The sequence below is a fragment of the Mauremys reevesii genome, linkage group 19, assembly GCF_016161935.1.
Source record: "Mauremys reevesii isolate NIE-2019 linkage group 19, ASM1616193v1, whole genome shotgun sequence".
Classification (NCBI taxonomy): Eukaryota; Metazoa; Chordata; order Testudines; family Geoemydidae; genus Mauremys; species Mauremys reevesii.
The window spans coordinates 22,855,953-22,877,568 of NC_052641.1; the positions used below are offsets into that span (position 1 = coordinate 22,855,953).

The window sequence follows — 21,616 nt, forward strand, 5'->3', positions numbered from 1 at the left end:
TCCTTGAGGTTCCTCAGGAGTAATCAGTTTATAACAATATGTCATAACTTACAGAACTGTAACCCAAGCAATGGCAATTCAAAGCCTTGCCCCAACAGCCTGATCCAGAATTCATCTCCTTCACTTAAATGCTGCTGGAAAACCAGATCACTGTGGAATGCTAGGACAGACACACATCTGATCCTAAATAAGCTTTGTGTAAGAAAGCTTTTAATCTCTGAACCTTTCCTCTGGTCATTGTTGAGATGAAAAAGCAAGACCACAGATCTATGGCAGCATGGTTTCCGAGACTTTCACACCAACGAGTAACTACTATTGCTAAATCAATATTGTAAAGCACAACACAAAAAGAACAGAGTAAGGGCAATAGAAAGTAATTGACATACAGGTCTACCAGAAGATAACAGTTATTTGCCCTTTGCCAGAGCTTCATTTTTAATGTTGATGTTAATATCTGTCACCAGGATGGGATAAGTAAGTATATTCATAGTATATGAAGATCATATTTACTAGAATAGCCCCTGATTGAAGTTAATTTGTTGATGCAGCAAAACACATTGTTTCAAAGGTCAGTAGGGGAACCGGTGTTGGAATATCAACTTAATTACCTGTGCTGCATGGATGAATGGGTACAACACAGCGCATGGCTGCATTGCTAAAAGCAGCTAAATTACCGTAGTAGGCATGTTCTTGAATGCATGTACCGAAGAAGGGAAAAAAGTCTAAATTAGGACATTCTTACTCATTTCTATTTACCAACATACTTTCTTATTCTGAATATTTTCTTAATTGTGTTGTTCCAAACATTTCTGAAGTGACAAGACACTAAGCTACTTTACAGAAAACTAATTCTAAGATGCTTAGTGGGCGTTGATTTACTAATTATTAGACAAGTCATTTAAAACCATAAACTGCCTGGGAATAATTCTTAGAAATATTTACAGTGCAAAGGGCACATATTTAAAAATGATATAGCCAAATAGATTATAAAATAACTTATACTACATCCATGGAATTTTCACAGTATAACTTTTTTTTTTTTCACACCAGGGAAAACTTTTTAAACAAAAAAATACTTTTCAATGTGTGAATTAACAGCTAGTGAGCAGAATATTATCTCAAACTATAACTGGGAATATTTGTTACAATAAAGCAGTTATACTTCAAAAATGGTATTGAAAACAGAGCCTTTATCAGTAGATTAGAGGTGTTATTTCATTTGCAGCAACAAGTGCAGCCAGAAAAAGCTATGGACAAAGGCAGGGTGTAACTGTAAACAAAAAAAATTCTGCTCATTGGCACATGCAGTAAGAAGTGTTTGCTCACAGTCACAGAAGTTCTAATTCTAGAGGAAAGGGGAGGAGGTATGTTTAATGGATTCCACAGCAGAGTTTCTTATACATGAAAATCATGGCTGTCTCAAACACGTAGGATGGTTTTGGAAAATGTTACTGTGTTTTAAAGACAGCCACTGGGGCAAGAGATGGACTGTTCTGAATGTATGAACACTTACTCTCTTTAGAAGGGTTCTAATATGGTGATTTTGGAACCTGAACTGGACACTCAATAAAAATGGAGACAATAACCACACTGAAAAATGTACTGAACCAAAAAAGATTCAGTAAGGAAAGTAGGTGGAATCTATGAGGCAACTGCTTTATTATCAGTAGCACATACACTATTTTATATATACTTTCGTATGCAGAGCTCAAATTGGGATGACAGGACTACATATATTTTTAATTCATAAGTCAGGAACAGAAATCTCTGTGCTTTAAACAGAGGTCTCCTTCCTTCAGTCACGTTAGAGAATTGGAAGGGTAGCACAAGAAAGTAAAGAGATACAGAAAGAGGTGGCACCTCCCTCTCCACCCAGCTTTTCCTAAAGATGTGCCATGGACCTATGATGAGGGAGAGAAAGAGTTGCAATTAAACTCTCTCATTAGCTTAATGAGAGGGAATGAGAAAATTCCCTTGGTTAATGTTTCTAGCCAGGCAGCTCCCACTATAACAACTGGAGAGGAAGTGAACGATTTATACAACCCTCTCACTCCTTTGGCAATACAAAGAAAAGATCACCCCTCTGTGGGCCCGTAAGTGTGCTTGGCATGACACCAACATAGGTACCTCCTGATGTACCTCCAAAGTGACAGTGATCAATAAAGCTCTTTGGAACATTCCACATTATCAAACCAAGGACCCCAATCAATGTCCAGAACGGCCTCCGCTGCCACGAGACAGTTGGGATCCCACTCACTGAGATACGTAGGAGGGATTTTTTTTTTCTCCTCAACAGAACTGGGTTTTTGAAGCTTTGTTTTTATCATCGGTCTTCCCTCAACTCAGACCAGTACGATCCACCACAGTGGAAGCCAAAGGATCCTTTCTTTGTGGCTTCTCTAGGATGAGAGGGCCACAAGCCTTTTCCCAGGGGAATCAGTGGCAAAGCACACAAGCTACATCCATAAATCCCATGCTCTGCTAATCATCCCAGAATAGCTGGATGTTTCTTTTACAGTACATTTACATGTTTTAGTATTAAACATGCCACCTTTTAGACTGAGAGATGAAGTCTGAATCTGAGGATAGAAAATCCAGAGAGCATTGCTTAGATCAGGGATTCTCAACCTTTTTCTCTGTGGCCCCCCTTGACATGTTGTAAAAACTCCAGGGCCCAGCAGGGGTGGAGAGGCCTTGGGGCAGGGACCTTGGGCATAGGTGTAGTTTGACTTCTATTGGGGGGGTGGGCAGGGGCCAGTGGAGCTAGAGCCACCTCTGCATGGCGGGGGCCAGGAAGGAAGTGCCACCTCCTGACTCACCCCAGCCTGTCTGGGTTGGGGGGGGGTAGAGGCACACAACCAAAAACTATAATTTAAAGGTGGGGGGCTTAGCTCAAAAAGTTTGGAAACAGCTTAGGGTGCAGGGAGGGGAATAGCTGGGGCTGTCTGCAGGCAGGGGAGGTAGCTCAGGGTGCAGGGAGGGGGGTAGCTGGGGCTGTGGGCAGGCCGGGGGGTTGATCAGGGAGGGGAATAGCTGGGGCTGTCTTCAGGCCGGGGAGGAAGCTCAGGGTGCAGGGAGGGGAGTAGCTGGGGCTGTGTGCAGGCAGGGGAGGTAGCTCAGGGTGCAGGGAGGGGGGTAGCTGGGGCTGTGGGCAGGCAGGGGGGTTGATCAGGGAGGGGAGTAGCTGGGGCTGTGTGCAGGTATGGGGGTTGATCAGGGTACAGAGAGGGAATAGCTCAGGATGTAGGGAGAGCGGTACTAAGGGCTGTGTGCTAGGAGGACTCCCCTGCAGTCCCTGTTCCCAGAGGGGTCTGCCAGCCATGGAGCCAGGTCTCCCCACCTGGGGGGCTCTTACCGACTGCCTCTGGAAGAGCAAAGGGGGCTGGGAGCTGAGGAGCACTTCAACTTGGGGCACCGGCAGGAGAGGAGGGAACGCTGCTGCTGCCTGCTCCCTGGCACCAGCCAGAGCAGCAGCTGCCCCGCACTGCCTGGCTCCGGCTTCCCACCTTCGACCTGGCCAGGGGGCGGGGAGAGGAGATGAGGGTGGGGAGAGGTGTAGAGCTGCCCCCAGGACTGCCATGCTCTTGCTCTGCAGTTTGAGCAGTGCCCTCCATGTCTCCAGCTCTGCCCATGGGCTCAGGGCTTCTGCCCCACAGGGAGTACCAGTGCTTGGGGCTCCTGAATTCAGGCCCACAGGGGGAGCCGGGGATCGGGGCTTCAGCCATGGGGCCCCATGGACCAAAGTGGGGGGTATCTTCAGACCCCCAGTTGAGAACTGCTGGCTTAGACTGTTTCTATGGAGCATTATAATTTAAAACCAATTCTGTGTTTAAAAGTGCAATTCTATTTTAAATAGTAGACAAACCACTTTCATTACAGAGTTCAACAGGAAATGTATGAAATACTGTTTTAATGATCTAGAGAAGAGAGCATTTTGTTATGTTTCACAGAATTACACATGCATTTTTTTTCATGTGTGAGCTGTGTTGAGCAGACATTTTCAGTGCATGCTCCCAAAGTAGCACGTATTCGTATACAATGTTGACAGGAGGAGTATTTTGTAGTGGTAGTGGTTAATTTGTAGTGGCATTTGTGGTTTGAAGGCTTGTCAAGATGTCTGATTACTTTCCATGCAACTAGCTCCAGTGATGGGAAAGTTCACGTGCTGTGTAAAAAAAAGGCAGCAAAAGAAATGACAGAAGAGGATGCAAAAGTGAACTGGGACTCTGGCCACTTGGTTTCATTTTTTTTAATGTAGTGTGGCCAGCTGCAGTCGAAAAAAAAAATAAAAATTAAACTCCTCTTCAGATTCCATAGTCAAATGACAAGATATTCTAAGACACTGCAGGAGAATGCAGTTCTGTCCGTTATATGTAGTTCCTGGGTGACAGGCACCTATAGAACATAAAGATACTGAGAACCTAGGGCCTTCGTTACTCCAGAACGCCCTACAACATTCTCAGATTATACCCCCAATCAATTTTATTTTTGTTCACACACAAAGGCTAAAAGCATCACACTCCAGGCAGCTAAACCTTCAAGCCAGAAAGTTCATCCTTGATATTTCCATCCAGTTTCTGGCTGTTTTGTTTCTTAAGAGCTTCAGCAGAGGTCCTTATGCAACATGCTTTAGCCATTAATACCTTTCAGATATTATGTTTGCAACAATGCACTAGCTTATATGTGTGCATCAGTCATGGAGAAATAGATCAGCAAAACAAAGGAGAATCCACCACTTACAGAGGGACTTTCTCACAAAGCAAACACTTCACTCAAAGAAATCTATTTTGACAGCAGTTTGCTGTATCCCCTCTATTACTACTGCAATTGTCGGTGTTTTAATAAGGGCTCTGTGCCCCACGGCACTCATACCCAGTCCAGCTTCTTCTGGATCCCACAGTGAAAACTGAATCCTACGCTTACGGTGATCACAGGTTCCAGCCCTGCACTGATAACTGTGTGGGCACAAGGGAATATCCCTAGAATCAGGGCAAGTCTATTGCCAAGAGAATGCCTGATCGGTCACAAACTCAACATCCTTCTATCTTCAAACCTAACATAACTTTCACTTGTATTAACAGGCAGGGAACACATTATAAAGTCAATACAGGACCAAGTAACAGGAGAAGATGGGCTGGGAGAGAGAACAGTCTTCATTTACCAAACTGCTCCTATTCTGGGTCACTAGCTAAAACAACAAGGAGCTTTTTAAAGTCATATGCACAGGTAAAACAAGAGGGGAGGGTGTTTGAAGTATGAAAATAATGATAATTTTTCATAATTTCCAATGCGCCTCTTCCCAAATAAGCCAAGTTTCTATTGAGAGTGTTTTTCCTCTTTCTTTCTGCTCTCCAATGCAAATGGATAGAGAGAATGTTTTAAAAATTCCTGGACCCTGGAATATATTTATTCCCATGTGTGAAAGTCTATCCATCCACTGTCTCAGCAGAGTTTAAAATCACAGCTAATAGGTTAACAACTGTTTTTCTTCTGCTTCAAATGAAGAATATCAGAAAGCTGGGGGAATGTTCGGCTTCCCAATTTGTACTGACTGCTCACAGCTACCTGCAATGTCTGTTTGACAGGACTGACATTTTGTACCGCTGTGAGATGGGAAAACGTGTGACATTTTTATTCATGGTGGCGTACGCCCTTGTAATGATCAGCCCTGGTCGATGTGCTTACTGCAGCAGCCCCTGAGCCCTCCGAGAACAAACAGGAACCGAAGGTGCCAGCAGTTCGACTGCCTTATTAAACACCACCAGGATTCTAACGAAGAGCAACTGCTGGAAAATCTCACTGTCAAATCCTCAAGGACATTGTCAACGCAGAGCTAACTGCATATATTTTTCATTTAAAATACTGGAAAATCCAGCTATGTGGTATTAAAAATAAAGAAAAAAACACACTGTTTTTTGTGGGTGTGTTTTTTTTAAGTTGGTCACTTTGTCAGCTTCTCACAGGGCTATCACTGGACCTAATATCAGAATTCAAATCTAGGAAATCCATGCTGCCCAGCTGATTTTAAATGAATGTCAGTAGATGGATACATACTTCATTATTTTTTTAAAAGCTGTTTCTCTCTAGCAGGCGGGATGCTTGAAATAAGCAGGCCTCTCATTTAAGGAATTCTAAAAACAGCACTGCCTATCTGCCAGTTTGGCTCCAGCATTTGCTGAGGAAGTCTGTATTATTAGGGCAATATCTCCTCCACCACCACAAAAAAAATTACATTGCTTCTAAATGTACAGCATGGCACTTTGTAACTGTTCTGCTCTGTACTAACCAGCCCTGGCTCTGAAAGGCAATCCAAATACAGCTGGCCACACAAGCAATCACAGTGAGCTTCACAGTTAGAAGAACTGCATGTTATATTCCACGTACTCCCCTTCTAATCTTTCCGTTCAATCCAGGGGCCCAGAGGTCAATTTAGACAGTTCTGGCCTAACTGCACATATCCACTTGATCAGTTATATATAAGAAACTTCTGGATGTTGACGTCCATTGACAGCCTAAGCGAGTCATCCATAAAACCCTCTGAGCTTTTCTCAGGTTGTCAGTCTAGGTGATTTGGTTAGCCTTGCATGCACTGATGTATTTATTTTATATATGTATGTATTATTTATAAAGCACAGTTATGTTTCCATATGCCAGCACTGAGGTACCAAGCTACTCTTTGCAAGTCATTTATGGGTCCCTCAGAGTAACAGGTCTAACAAGGAGACTGTACAAAAATGTTACAGTTGCTATGGCTTGTCACAAAACCCTAGGAGGGCTGCTAAACTACAGTGTTTCCTCAATACAACCCGATCCAAGGGTGATCATATTTGACTTACATGTACCCAGGGAAGAACTTTTATTCTGCACAGCACTGTAGACCAGCCTTGTTTAAAGCATTTGGAATGCCAAAGCTGGCAAAACATATAGGACCTGATCCAGAATATGCATCTGTGTGAACAGACACCTTTGCCTCTGCTGATCTGAATGCAGTATTGGGGTCCTACTGTCTGTGTCACAATAGTCTAAGCCTGAGCTTCTATGTAATGTGAGCTACACACACGGAACTGTTCTAGTAGCCAAGACCATAGCTGTCTTGGACTCATTAGAAAACACTGGCAACTGAGGTATGCACTGCAGCTGGTGTAGGTGTACATCTTCCTAAACAGAGAGCCAGGTCTCACTTGTCAAATATTTATACGCATGAGAAGAGCACGAGCCTTTTAGTTAGATAATTCCTATCCTATGGATTGTCACTCCTGCAAATCTCTCACGCCGTAAAGCTGGGTTTCACCCAAGTGCGTTATTTCCCTGGTGCATTGACATGATTTTCAGTCTCTGCCTAAGAATAGTGTCACTGTAAAACAGCAAAGGACAGTTATTCTGCAACACACAACAGATGAACAACTGTTTCTGGGCCAAGTACAGTCCTGTCCCCTTTAAAATTCTCCTCTCCTGCAGGGGGACTTCCACTGAAGAACACTGAATTCCTGTTGAAAAGGATGGGGGAGAGAGGGAGATTGTCCTTTCCTACAGAATAGGAAGAATTTTAAAGGGCCAGGACTATATTTGTATTAAACCCATAAGCACTACGCAGAGGGAGGAGAGGACCCAACCTCTGCTCATGTAAAGGAAGAGGGAGGCCACCTTGTCCATTAGTGGGGAGGAGAGGGATTGAGGCTTGTTTCCTTAATGAAGATGCCTATTCCATTAGAGGGTTGGGAGTGGTGTGGGGGGGAGAGGAGGAGCCTGGCTCTGAAACCACAGCATACAATTGCATGAATATTAGAAAGTGAACTTGTTTCCCCCTTTGATTTCTACCTCACTGCAATATAATTCCTGCTGAGACGAAGGGGAAATCTGCTATTGTTCCAATGCACCTGGGTGTGAAGGGAATTACATGGTCCGGCAAAGCAGCCTTCATCCCCTCCTCACTTGATCTCCTTTATATTGGAGATAATCCCTCCTTCTGCTTGCCCCTGGCCTGCCTGATCCAGTTTTGCATTTCTGGAATGTAGCTGGCTTGTTCTTTTTTTTCCTCCCTGACCTCCTTATGCTGTTTAATCTTCTCAAAGAAGAAACCTGCCGCCCTGCCACAGTACATCGCTCATTCTGCACCTCTAGAGGCAGGCCATAAAGGAGGAATGAACATGCCTGCATAGCTCCTTGGCACCAAATGATCAGAACAGGCTGCACCCCGCAAAAGTTTAATTGCCAATAAGAATCCAACTCGGAAGAGCATTCTGGATAACTGGGAAGCCCATTTAGATTCACAGATAGATTGCTTTAAGTAATGTGAATACCCTTTCAATTTAATCCACTATTCCTGAAATTCAGTTAAAATTGGTTCCCCAGAATGTTAATTCTTCCTAATGTGCATCAGAAGTGGAATATAATCGAATCTTTTAAATAAATGGCCACTTGACAAAAGTCCTTTGCATTTTTTCTCCCTTTGCATTTTTTTGAATTCCACCTTTTGAAAACATAAATGAAATAAGAATAATTCTATTCCCAGATAACAACAATATTCCATACAACCTTGAACACATTCATACTGACTACAAACAATCAGAGAAGTGATTAGAACTGTATAATTCACTTCTTGTGGAATGATGCACGAAGGGAGAGGGGGCTGAACATTTCCCTAACAGCCAATGGTTTAGTCTGATCAACCACGTCAGCCTGGGTTTGTTTTGCAGTGTACTGTACCCTGCGGTGCTGTTAACGGTGTAAGCTCTGCAGGGTAGGAATTTTGTCACAGGGTGGGCTGGCCCTTTAAAGGAGCTGGAATCAGTCCCGCTTGTGCCTAGTTAAACTACCTCCCAGATGCTGTATTTGAAACCAGGAGTCAAGTGCTAGCCCCGCAGGTCAGCTGGTCCTCATATAAGAAGCAGGCAATCAGCTCAGTCACAGGTGGAACGGCAGGGAGACTCCTGCAGAAGACCCTGGGCCTTGGGAAAGGACCTGGGGATACTCCAAAGCAGCTAGGTGGATGATCTGGCTGGAGACACATGTGCTGTGTGGGCAGGGGCAGAAGCATTATCAAGAAGAAGCCTGGTTTATCAGTTTTGAGTGTGAGAGGTTTTGGACAATAACTCCATCCTTCAGGAAAGGGACTAAAATCTGCTGCTGGTGGGTTTTTTTTTTTTTTTTGACTGTGTTGGCCCATCAACTTGGGCTATCAGATTTGGCACACCACCTACTGTACAGTGCCATGCACTTGATGGTTCTATATAAACCAGCACAATTGCAGAGAGGAGATACTGAATCATGACAATTACCAATTAAAGTAATGGATCTGCATACCTTGACTTAGCCTGACGAGAGTGAAGGAGGCATGTGCTCAACTTCATGTTGCAATAGTTTCAGGCCCACCCAGTAAGAGTTACCTAACAACCTCCTGCCCTGATCACACATCCAGGATTGCAATTTATATACACACTCATTAAGCAATCAATGCCTTCTAAGTATTCAGAACAAATTAAAAATATTTAAAGCATACAGCATCCATCTTCCTGGCTGTGCTGCTGGAGACACCAGAAGGGATTATCCCTCAGAGCATCTATCACAGCAATAGCAGGCACACCCATAGTATGGTGGTTCAGCAGTACTTAGCCGCAGAGAAAAGTACCTCTAAGATGGCCCCATAGCCACCTCTGCCTTGGTGATAAAAGCCTCTACATAGTGCAAAGTTAAATACACTTGAAATAATTATGAAAGTTTGTTGCTCACTAAAAGCGCATCATAATTCGGAGAGATGTTGGTTTGGAAGAAACACCTATTTGAAATGAATCTTTTTAAATTGGAATAACCCATCCATGCATGAGATTCACATCTACCTGAGACTGATCGTGAAGGTCACATAGAGATTTTCAGCTGGTCAAGTACGTAGCGGTCCTTCTATTAGGCGATAACAGTTCAGTGAGAGCACATTGCACTGCTACTCTGCACTGGCTTGAGATTTCCTGAGATGCTGCAAGGTCCTAGTTCTAATCTTTGATGTGCTCAAAGCCTTAGTTACTTCAGATGGGGTGTGGGTGTCCTACCCAAACTTTCACATTGAGCAGGGGCATTGTGACTGTTTGGGTGAAATCTGCAGAAGATAGGATCTGAAGGATTTCAGTGTAAGGAGCTAGACAGCAGAGTGAACTACCACTGGACAGATTAGAAACCTTCAGGGCGCAAGGCAAGACTCAACTGTTGTGGAAGCTTCCCACAAACAACTACAGCATGGCTAGGAAACAAACAAGGGACATCAATCCACTTGGCAGGAGGAGGATGGAAAACATCATCCCCATTGGATGTTATGGCACATTTCTTAATTACATGAATGGCATCTAAATACTATGGTGAGGTACCTATTAGACGTGCATGTAACAAACAGGGTTTGAAGAAGCTGCACTCATCAAAGGAGCAGCCACCTCTTGGTGATGACAGCAGCGTGTACTAAGCTGCCCAGGGCCTGCAGGGGTAGGAAGAGGAGTGGCAGAGGGGGGCTTTGGGAGGCTAAGAAAGTTTTGTGGGTGACCCAGGGCATGACCATTCCAGCCCTCTCTTCCAATAAGCGGATTGAATAAAAACAAATCCAGTGTTGACTGAATAAGTAGGAGAGAATAATTTATGATGCCGGATATACGTTGTGTTCCTTGGTCATTGGCTGTGATATTTTTCTTTGTTCCTTTTTCTCTGAAAATAGACTAATAGTCACTAAATAGATAACAGCCGAACACATTCAGGAAACACTGAATCCATAATCAGAATCACCTGATTTTTTTATCTCAATGCTTGCGAGTGTGTCCTGAATCTCACTTCTCTCTCAGCTGTCAGTTTTCCTCCCATTTTTAAATTTACTTGATCTCATGCTGTGGCATCTGTGTCACTTAGTGGACTTAGGTTTGTTTTTCTAAATGTCTTGTGGCCATGATGTGAAACTCAACTTTTGAGATTGGGCTATTAAAAGTTAACGTGTTCTAAGAATCCACATGACATACCAGGAAGGAGGATGGTCTTGAGGTGAAGGCACCACTGTGGGTCTCAGAAGATGTTTGTTCAGTTCCCAGCATGGCCACTGATTTCCATGTGGCCTTGCAGCAAGTCACTTCACCCTTCTCTGCCACTGTTAACCACTTATAAAATGAAGATAATTTTTTAACCTCCCACAGCGGTATTGTGAGGAACTCAGGAAGCACTCAGGTAACTATGTGCTGGGGATGATGTATGTGCAAAAACAGGAAGATTGATACTATCATGTTACCCTTGCAAATCAATGTCCCATCAACAGACAAACTTAAAACAAACTGAGAAGGAAAGAGGAAGATGAACTATTTGAACAACTTTGTTATGAGAGCAACACAGTAACCCACATAAGTTCTTTGATCTAATCTCTTCCCCAGGCTCCACTCCTGAGGCCAAGTGGCTCATAACTGCATCATGGATATGGTTTAAAGAAGGAGAATTAACACTACTCATGGATCTCATTTCAGGAACTTGAGGAGAGGTGGTTGGAGAGGATGAGGGAGCAGCTGTCCCTATAATTCTGGGGCTCACTTTCCCAATCCACATTTTGAAGGAGGGTTGCCATTGGATCAGCTTGTTCTATAAAGTTAGTTTGTAAAGCGGGAGGACTGATTTTCCTTTCACAGCATGCTACAAACTGGTTCCTATATAGTCAAATTTTGTTTTTCTTGCACTTATGTTCCTATTGCATAAATGAAAGAAAAGCAAAGTCTGAATATAGGAGCCATCGAATGTGAATGAAATCTATTCCTTAGTTCATATCATGATCCACACACATGTAAGATCATGGAAGTCAGACTGCATTTACCAGGTTTTCTGCTTCTTCAACCACAACATGAAAAGATAATTCCCTCCCCCCAGTCTTTTGGCAGTAATACTGATTTGTAAATATGGCACCTATCCAAATATTTGCATGGGATGTAGAAATGTCTACTTCTGTGCAAATAGAAAAAGAATAAAGTTCAAGATTTTTGCCTAGCAGATCTCCCCCCTCCCCAAGTTCAGTCCTGTACCGAGAATAAGAGCAGCACTCTTTTCCTAACGTGACTGGCGTTATTGCTGTGACTCAATTTTCCCCGGTAGCATAACATGTTATAAATTGGTGTGTGTGTGTAGGGTGGGGAGGAATTAAAAGCTCCTCACATAACATCACTTCTGAAATCTATCAGAATTGAAACCCAGACTTTAATTTATCTGCTGATCAATCAATTATGAAAATTGTGAAGTGGCAGAGCCCTGGGGCTGTTTAACATTAGGCTTTATATGGTGCTCTCATCACCACAGCTCCCCCATCAATAACAGACCAGTGATGGAAGCTGAAACTTCCAGCCAAAGCTCACAACTCAAGCATCACTAACACACATTCAGAATCTGAAAAATGCTACAGGAATGTTCAGAGTCAGACACTCACCCTTCTTCCCTACTTTGAACATAAAAAGATTAGATCTATGACCTACCCAGAGAGAAACAGTATTTTCGCAGGCATGAGTGCTTCAAATGTGGGAGAAGAAAACTGAGATTTTGTTAAAATTCTTCCCAGACATTCTAACCAATAATCATGTCCCATATTATAGTGGGTCCAACTGCTTCCAGTTCTGTGTCTTGCCAAACATCCAATACAGCTGTGTGTATAGAAGAGACATGTGGAGAACAGGCTGGAACAATACCTATTACAGACTCCAAATTTGAACTGACAATGGAAGTCACAAGGAACAATCCAAGCTTTTATATGACTATTTGCCATGTAGTATTGTGTTTATTTACCATATGGGCAAAGGATAAACCAGGAGTATCTACTTGGAGAGAGAATGGAAAGAAAAACTACAACTTCTAGGTCAGCAATCCTGCCCTGTATGCCATTTGCTACAGCTGCTCTCATCCGCCCTGTTCCAATGTCTATGTGAGGCTATGGCTACACTTAAACTTCAAAGCGCTGCCGCGGCAGCGCTTTGAAGCGCTAAGTGTAGTCAAAGCGCCAGCGCTGGGAGAAAACTCTCCCAGCGCTGTCCATACTCCACCTCCCTGTGGGGAATAACGGACAGCGCTGGGAGCGCGGCTCCCAGCGCTGGGGCTTTGACTACACTGGCGCTTTGTAGTGCCGCAATTTGCAGCGCTGCAGAGGGTGTGTTTTCACACCCTGCTGCAGCGCTCCAAATTTGTAAGTGTAGCCAAGCCCTTAGGTGCAGGACAGGCATTTTGAGGCCCACATCCATTTCACGGATGATTCTATTTAGAGCCATGGTGAGCAACGTGGCAGGGTGGCAATGGTGGACACCAACATTTGAATGTGTGATGCAGTCTGGTCTAAAGCTTTAAACCAAGGAAAAGAAAATGATCCCTGTCAACATTAAGGCCAGCAAGCCATTGGTAGAGGAAGTATTCTGCAGTGGTGCATCAGACAGACAGCCTTAGTTACCCTAAAGAAATGAGGTGAAGATCCAGCCTCCTGGATCCCTCAAATGGTTTTTTAAAATTACTCCCCCTTCTCTCCACTGGCTAAACACTCAGTGATTTTGCAACCATTGCCCCTACTATTTGTTGGATAGCTGTCTAGGTTCTTAGTGCATGATGGTAGTGTCTTCTACCTGAGTCACCCTAGGGCTAGGATCACAGCCACAGTCCTAAGCAGAACAGAAAAGCCATGAAAGATAAAAGGAGAGGAAAGGGGCTGCGACTGTCCCATCTTGTAATGACTCATTACATAATTTTGTCATTCATATGGGCACCAAGGAGAGCTTCTCTCAATCTCTGGGCAGTTATAGGAACAGAAGTCAACAATTTAACCTAATTATCTGCCCAAATTAAACACCTCCTTAAGGGGATGCCTGATAAGTAATTGCAAAGCAAGATGAGACAGCTTAAAAATCTCTATGCTGCAAAATCTAACAGTTGAGAATGTATCCAGTATTATTACCTAGCATCTTAATAGTACTGAACAGTTCAGCACTTAATATTTAGCCTCCTTAAGATGTTTTACTTACAATTTTTGCAATTTGATAACTGCTAGTGTGGACACAAAACTATACGAGAAATGCTAGAAACTAATTTAAAATAGGATGAGATATAATGAGTTAAAATTAAAGGTTGCTGCTGGCTTCCTAGCCCATCCCCCTTTAGCTAATCTGTCATGTAATGAAGAGAAGCACCCAACATAGGACAGCTAGCTGCCGGCTCACTTACAGCAAGCTGATTAAGAATGTTCAACCAACAGCAGACTGCAGACCTTTCCAACGAAAATAAATAGACTGTATGCAAATGTGTTTGTCACTTTGACAGCATGTCTCAATTAAGGAATATCGCTGCTGTTGGTAGGCTCTGGCGCTGCAGTGGTATGGGTGAGCCAACTGCATTACTGATACACAGGGCTTGACCCTAATCCGCATGCACGCATTTTAAAAAATTCTGCCTTCACCACACACACTAGCATAATACTAGCAGACATGGAAAGCAAGTGACAATAAGAAAAAAAGCCTCTTTCATCCTCCCCACTGTATAAGGCCTGCGAATGCACAAACAGCTCTTATTTCAGCAGTTTTTATGCCTTTTTAATTGATTCCCCCCCCCACTTATTTTACAAGGAGTTAAAAGTGACACTAAAATCTCCCCCTTTAATCACTAGTTAGAGCTCATGTACCACTGAAATAGTAAAAGTTGATTTTTTTCAAAGCCTCAATTTATATTTCCTACAACTGAACACCTTTCACCCACTTGCATGGAAGTATTGTTTAATTGTCTATATTGTGTGGTGCTATGATCAGGAGGATTTGTGGAAGGACAAAGACCGTAAACAAGATAGCCCTACAACTACCAAGTTACACAATTTTTTGGAAACTGACATTTGTAATGTAATGACAGTAATAAGCATTTAGCAAATGAGCCTTTCACCTCTGCCAGTGGTTCACTAAAGCTGATGCATGTTTCTTTTGACAGAGAGAAAGTGATCATATCCCTCCCCCAACATGACTTTGGGTAAGCACTGTCCACTTGATTATCTACTTTAGTAATCCAGCAAAGTGTTGTGATGATCGACTGTTAACGCAAATGTAAAAAGTTTGGGGGTGGGGTGGGGGAAGGATTCCCCACAAAAAACAAAAATGTAGGGTTTGCCTGGATTTCAGAATGTTTCTAATGTCTTCCTGGTGGATCAAGGTGGCTGCATTTCTTCAGTAGCCCCAAACCCCCTCAACTGTACTAGAGCAGAAAATAAATGAAAAATAAACCACCACTTCAAAAATTTAATTGAGGCTCAATCTGTTTGAGATAATCTCCAACAACCTGCATTTAGCACAGCAGCAAAGTTCTAAAAGCATGCAACCCAATTCTAAAATGATAAATTATTGCTTCTTATGCATATGTAGACATGATTTAATATCTAAATAGTAAGAAATCTAGATATATTAACTTGCTAGGCATATGCTTTACTACTATTACTATCGTTTACCTAAAATATGGCTTGCCTGTCATTTTAGAGCTTCCATTTTCTGATAATGCACTGTTTTTTAACCATATTAATTCCAAATTTGTCCTTTAAGAAACCAGATAGTCATTTCTGTGCTCTAATGAGCCTCATAGATAAAAAAGGTAAAAAGATCAGGAATAACAGAGGACATTGAATACAGTGACAAAAATATCTTTCACAAATAAAAACTGTTAATGTAAGCTATGCTGGAAAGCTGATTGTGAATATTATGTGTTTTTCCATTCCAATTTTAATGACTTGATATAACATTTTCTACATTATTAGCTAGTATAAAACCAGCTATTTTTGTAGAAACATTGTCAGAAACATAATGAGGATAGCTCGTATTTGGAGCTCAACTGTCGATATTGAAATACAGAACACTATTAAAGAATTATTAATTGATTTTTTCCACTGGAGTTCATTGCTTTTAAATTTTGAAGTCTGCTGAAGTGATAATAATAATTAGATGTTCTGTGCCAACACTAGTGATCTGCTTAGCTAAATGAAGACACCTTAAATAATGTACCCTGTTGTACTAAAGGAATGTTGCACGATGCACACTAATGGAACAGAATCGTTTATTATTACATTGCTGTAAATAAATGCTACATACTCTTGCAAATTCATCTAAAATATAATTTGCCTCAGAAAAATACCTTATACATGAAAGAAACCATTGAAACCACCGAACATGATAAGAGCCTCCCAAATGTGGAGGTGAAATGGAAAAGAAACCCAGAATGATGTAACTGAGCTGTAAAAATTAATGAAAAGGCTAAAGAGATCTTTAAATGAACAATCTTTCAATTAAATATTTTTGCCTATCTATAACAAATACAATTTAAACAAATCTAACATCACCTACCTGCCCAAAGTGTACTGTGATTGGTCTTCTATCTTCTCTGAGTTTAGGGTCCTTCTTTTCGCCCAACGGAGAAGGAGATGTCCTTGGCAGGGACTCTTCTGGTGTTGCAGAGCATCCATTCTCAGCAATGTCCTGTATGGTAGGAAAAGGTGAATTGCATGGCCAGGAACATTTCTGATTAAGGATAAGGGGCAGAAAGGAGGCACTAGAGGATAAAGCTGACTAAGCATTTTGATGTTAGGAACAAAAAACAAAAGCACAGAAAATAAAACAATTAGCATAAAACATTTCATTGTATTTTGTTAATCACAGTCTACGTGCAGAAATCCCATAAAATACTAATGCTGCAAACACAAACATTAAATTCCAACTATATTAAATAAAATGTGTCTGACTTGTACAGACAAAAGCCAGAAATTTGAAAGGTAGGGCTAACACAGCTCTAACTCTAGCATTGTGAGAATAAAGACAACCCTATGAGGAAAGGTCTGAATGCAACCTTATAAACGGAGCTTCCTTGCATTTTGTACATTTAAGTTGTATCTTTAATATAATTTTATGTATCTACATAGAATTCTGTATAACAGAACATTTATCTATGGAAATACAAACTCAGGGGTAGTGGTATTAAGGGAGCAAATTCACAGCTTAGTTAGTTAAGTTGGCCCATGTGTGGCCAATGTTGATGATGCCTTGAAGAGTATACATGTCACAACTTGCTGCCTAACATCAGTTTCTTTTTGACCTAAGTTCTGATCTTAAGTAAAGTGAACAAGCAACCTAGGTTACAAGGTTTGGGGTGTGTGTGTGTGGTGTATATAACATAGGAATATAAAACATAAAGAATGCACTTGGAAAAGACAAAGGCATGCAGACATGTTATAGAGAATCAGAGAAGAGGGACAGAGTTGGTACAATCAGTTGGGAAATAAAGTCTGCAACATAGTGAGCCCAAACCTTAAATCTCTTTGCAACAATCTCAAGGAAATAAAGCTTGGTAAATATAGAGGGAAACTGCACACACTGAAGTTTTGCAAGACGGACCTGAGATTGGCTGCTGACACAGGCATTGCTTTGAAGGAGTCACCTTTGACATGCCCCCTCAAGTTTCACTATTGCTAAAGTACAATAATGAGACATGTAAGCTGATAGCCAATTAGAAATAGTGCTTTTGGACACAGACTGACCTAATGTGTTTAGGTCAAGTGAAACAAAAAAATGGATGGACTTTCTAAGGGGCTTTGTCTGCTCCACACAGAAACTGAGAGACCTTTTTAGATCCAGCTGGTGGAGCAATGGTTCACCAAGATGGGCATAAGGGTGGTGGGGAAATTAATAATTTGTTAAAGTGAAACCATAGAAGGAAACTTTTTATGACTGTACAATTCCACCTTCTCTGGGTCAAATGTAACAAAGTCCAGTATATTAGTAAAAAGGGCCTGCAACGAACACTATTATGAGAAAAATCGTGTTCTGCAAAAGATACAGAACTTCAGCTCACAGGAGCCAGCAAGAGGGGCCCTTGCCAGTTTTGGAGTCCCATAACACAATGATAGTATATATTATTTTGAAACATAAGATGCACATGAAAGCAAAATGCAAACTGAAAACAAAGTAAAGGAAAAGCAGCTTCAAAGAACTGATGAGTGAATCATAATAAAAGCTGTGAGACTATTGCAAATCCCTGAAGCTTTTTCCCCCTTATGGGTCTGCTACACTTCTCAGCTGATGGCACTGCATATAGGAGAGAAGCAAGTGTTCATTAAGCATTCTCTCCAGTGCTAGAGAATACACTAGCCACCATTTTGCCTCTAATTTTAACATATTTCTGTTTGAGGAAATGGCCAAGGGATCTGTTACAGATTTCATTAAAGAGGAATTCATCATGTTTTGATTCATAGACCAATTATCAGTGAACAAGTGACTTAAGTCCTCAGTATCTGTAAAGGTGCCCAAAGATGCAGACAAGTCAACAACACTGTCTCAGTCATCGGGAATAGAACGTACTTGGCTGAAAAATGTTTCTGCCTTCATGACGGAAAGCACATCTGTGCCAAACAGTCACAGAAATCGGATTCTTCATGAACGGAACTAGACGCTGAGCTCACGGTACAAATGATTGAATATTAAGGTCTCTGGCATTAGTGTACTCAGAAACCATCCAATGAACTAGGTTCAATGAACTCCTGTCATGTCAGTCTGTGTGCAGCAGCCTCAATTCACAAACAGCCTTTAAACATGGGTGCAACTGATAGGTAGTACGAGATACAACCCTCCCTTAGACGAAGAGGAAGCATAGAAAGGAATACTACAAGTTGGGACGTTGAACCTTCTCACAAGTCTGAAGCAACCAAATCACTCTCAGATATGGTACCCAGGGCAAGCTGAGCTGCTTTTAAAGCAATCTCTTGTCTTCAGTACCAGCATTGATACAAGAATTTTCAAACAATGTAAGACTTCAAAATCTGGAACAATGTCAAAGGAGCTAATTGCTAACAAACAAGTTTCTTAAGGAAAGTTAAAACCTCCTCAGCCTCTTATTCCCATGCTTCACTTTGCAATCCTATTGCTGTCCATGAAACATGCCAGAAGTCCAGGCACGACATTTCCCGAAATCAGCAAGACACTTCTGCAACAACTTAAACTTACACTACGTACAGTATTTAAAACAAGAAACCATCCAATGTAAAAATATTGAAACAACACACCCACACCCTATCAGAAAGAAATTACCACATGATGTTGCAGATATTGGAAAGGAAAGGTAATTTAATAAAATATTAAAATGCCACACAAAATAAAACACTGACTGAGAAAAAATATTCTATTGATTTCTGCAGACAAGACTGACGCCATTCATTCCCTATATATCTGTATATAATGTTTCGTATACGGATACACCCTAACACCTGTGCCTGGAGGAAAAGCCTTTGCTAAACTAAGGTATGAATTTGTTACTCCATTGCCAAGTGACAGAGTGTAGATCGATACATAACACTCTTTTAAGATTATATGTCAGGCTATGGAACATTTACAGATGTGTAAAATGTAGCAACTCTATTGAATAATTGGTATTTAATCAGCAGAATGCCTTCATATTTTTCTAACTACTTATTTATTTAATAGACTAGAACATCTCTGTATTATAAATCATACAGCAAACAGTAAAAGCATAATCCAGAGGGATTCTTCAAGTTATTTTATATAACCCTAAAAGTGGCATTTGCAATAGCCTGGATAACAGACCTTTGACTAGAGGGCACATGCAGATCTAGTAAATACAATAACGTTGAATAAATTATTATTGCGAAATGCCTGATCATTTATTTAAAGCTATAGATTGTCTAGTCTTACCTAAGGTGAGATGCTTTAAGTAAGTTACATTCTTCTTACTGAAAGTTGAGGATGGTACCATTCACATTCCTCCCTCTTCCTAATGCTATACAGTTAGGCTTCAAAGGAGGACAAGTAACGGAGTGACTTGACCACCTTGCTCCATTTGGGAAATGAAAAAATTTGCCTTTACTTTAAAAAAAAATGTGTAGCAGGTATAAAATAAAGCTACCATCCTGTATCTGTTAACAATTATTTGCTATCAGTCATAAGGATCCTCTGAAAACTATTTCTGTTGCTTTGAAATACTGTACCACAAATGAACAAGGGATGGGAATAGAGCCCCATTCAATCTCCACGATCATATTAAAGAAGGACCTTACACACACCACAATGACCTCTCAATAGGTCAATCCCACATTTCCCATTTGCAATTCAAACCCAAAGCTGGAGGAGACCAAGGGCAAAATGGGCTCTTGATTATATTTAAGAGGTCATCATTGCTATGCAGAGTTGTAGGAAGCAGACCTCCAGCTCTACTGCATTTTTAAATTCTATCATTGTATAGAAACCGCTCCTATTTGGCAGTGAAACTGAAAAAGGGATGTTTAGATTTGACTTTTCCTTACCAGTAGCCTGCACGCTTTTCACACTAATACTGGAAAATAATATTTTAAGTTGCAGTAGGCAGTGAGGTCAGATTAAGAATAGTTTTAAATTACTCCAGAAAATGGTAGAATAACACCCAAGATCAGCACAATTACATATGTATTAATGAAGCCAAAATTTCAGTTACAAAATAACTCTGTCATTAGCAAGCACATGAAAAAGATGAAACTCTCCAGAAATTGGTAAAAGCAAGTGAAAATTGATAAGGATGCACTAATGGATCTGTCAACAGTTGAGCGGTGCAGACATATTTCCATTAAAAAAAGTATGATGGTTAGTGAAATAGGTGACACAAATGGTGAAACCTAAAACACACTAACACCTCATTCTAACATTATCTCCTGATGATGTGCTTGAAAAGAAGAAGGGGTGGGTAAAAGCGAAAAAGATCAGAGTGATTTGAAAGGGAGAGAGGTAGAAATTCTGTCTTGAGTATTTACATAAATATTTTATAATTATTCTTTTAAAGTACAAGATGAACAATGCAATCTTATTTGCAGAAATGATAAATAGTAAGAGAAATGCATTTTTAGTCCAAACGGGATCTAACAGGTTGAATGGAGGAGGGTTGAGTATGAGTGTTTTGGGGAAGATTTTGATCCCCTCAATTTTAAATGTTGTTTGTGTTTTTAAAAATGAACAAAGGTATCTGGGTTCTAGGGAGGGAGCAAAAATAAAGCTAAATAAACGAATGAATAACAGATATCTCATCAATTGGAAAGTGTCTGACCCTTTTGTATATAAATGTCACAGAGCACAATATAATACTAGCAATAAAAAAGGGTACAGTAAAATTCAGTGATTGTACTTAGTGCTGTTTGCTGTACAGATGCATGTGTTGGAGACAGGAAACAAATTAAAATACATGGAGTTAACTACTGCATAGGAAAATGCTGCATGCAGAAAAATTGCCTCCTGTTTTCTATCTGTGATCAAATTATACTATCAGTTCCCTGAAATGAGGTAACAAGTAAATATTAGGTTATTTTAAATCAACTGAACCAAATCTCCACCAATGTGCCCAACACTGTAGTTAATGGTCTACTGGTCCTTGCATCACACTGGCCTTATTTCATTAGTTTATTATTATTACTTGGTGGTATTATTACCCCTCAGTACTGATAAATTGAGAAGTTTAGGCAGAGAAGGAACTTCTCCATTAATATTTAAAATAGATATATCCATCTGACACAGTCTTAACATTGCTTTGGGTATTCTGAGAACAACAAATTAAATTACTGAAATATCGATTTTAAAAATCAGCAGTTGTTTAA

The 21,616-nt window shown here is 41.0% G+C and overlaps 1 protein-coding gene across 8 annotated transcripts in view; it reads right to left on the bottom strand.

Moving 5' to 3' along the window:
• DENND1A (DENN domain containing 1A) overlaps nt 1–21,616 on the bottom strand; it is a 367,825-nt gene that overhangs the window by 51,539 nt on the left and 294,670 nt on the right. For all 8 annotated transcript variants that reach the window (XR_005589908.1, XM_039506504.1, XM_039506501.1 and 5 more), the window contains one exon: nt 16,341–16,472. Coding sequence is in view for 7 of the 8 variants with exons in the window: in XM_039506504.1 (XP_039362438.1) it covers nt 16,341–16,472 (132 nt within the window). In the remaining variant the exon portion in view is untranslated. The remainder of the gene's footprint in view (nt 1–16,340; nt 16,473–21,616) is intronic.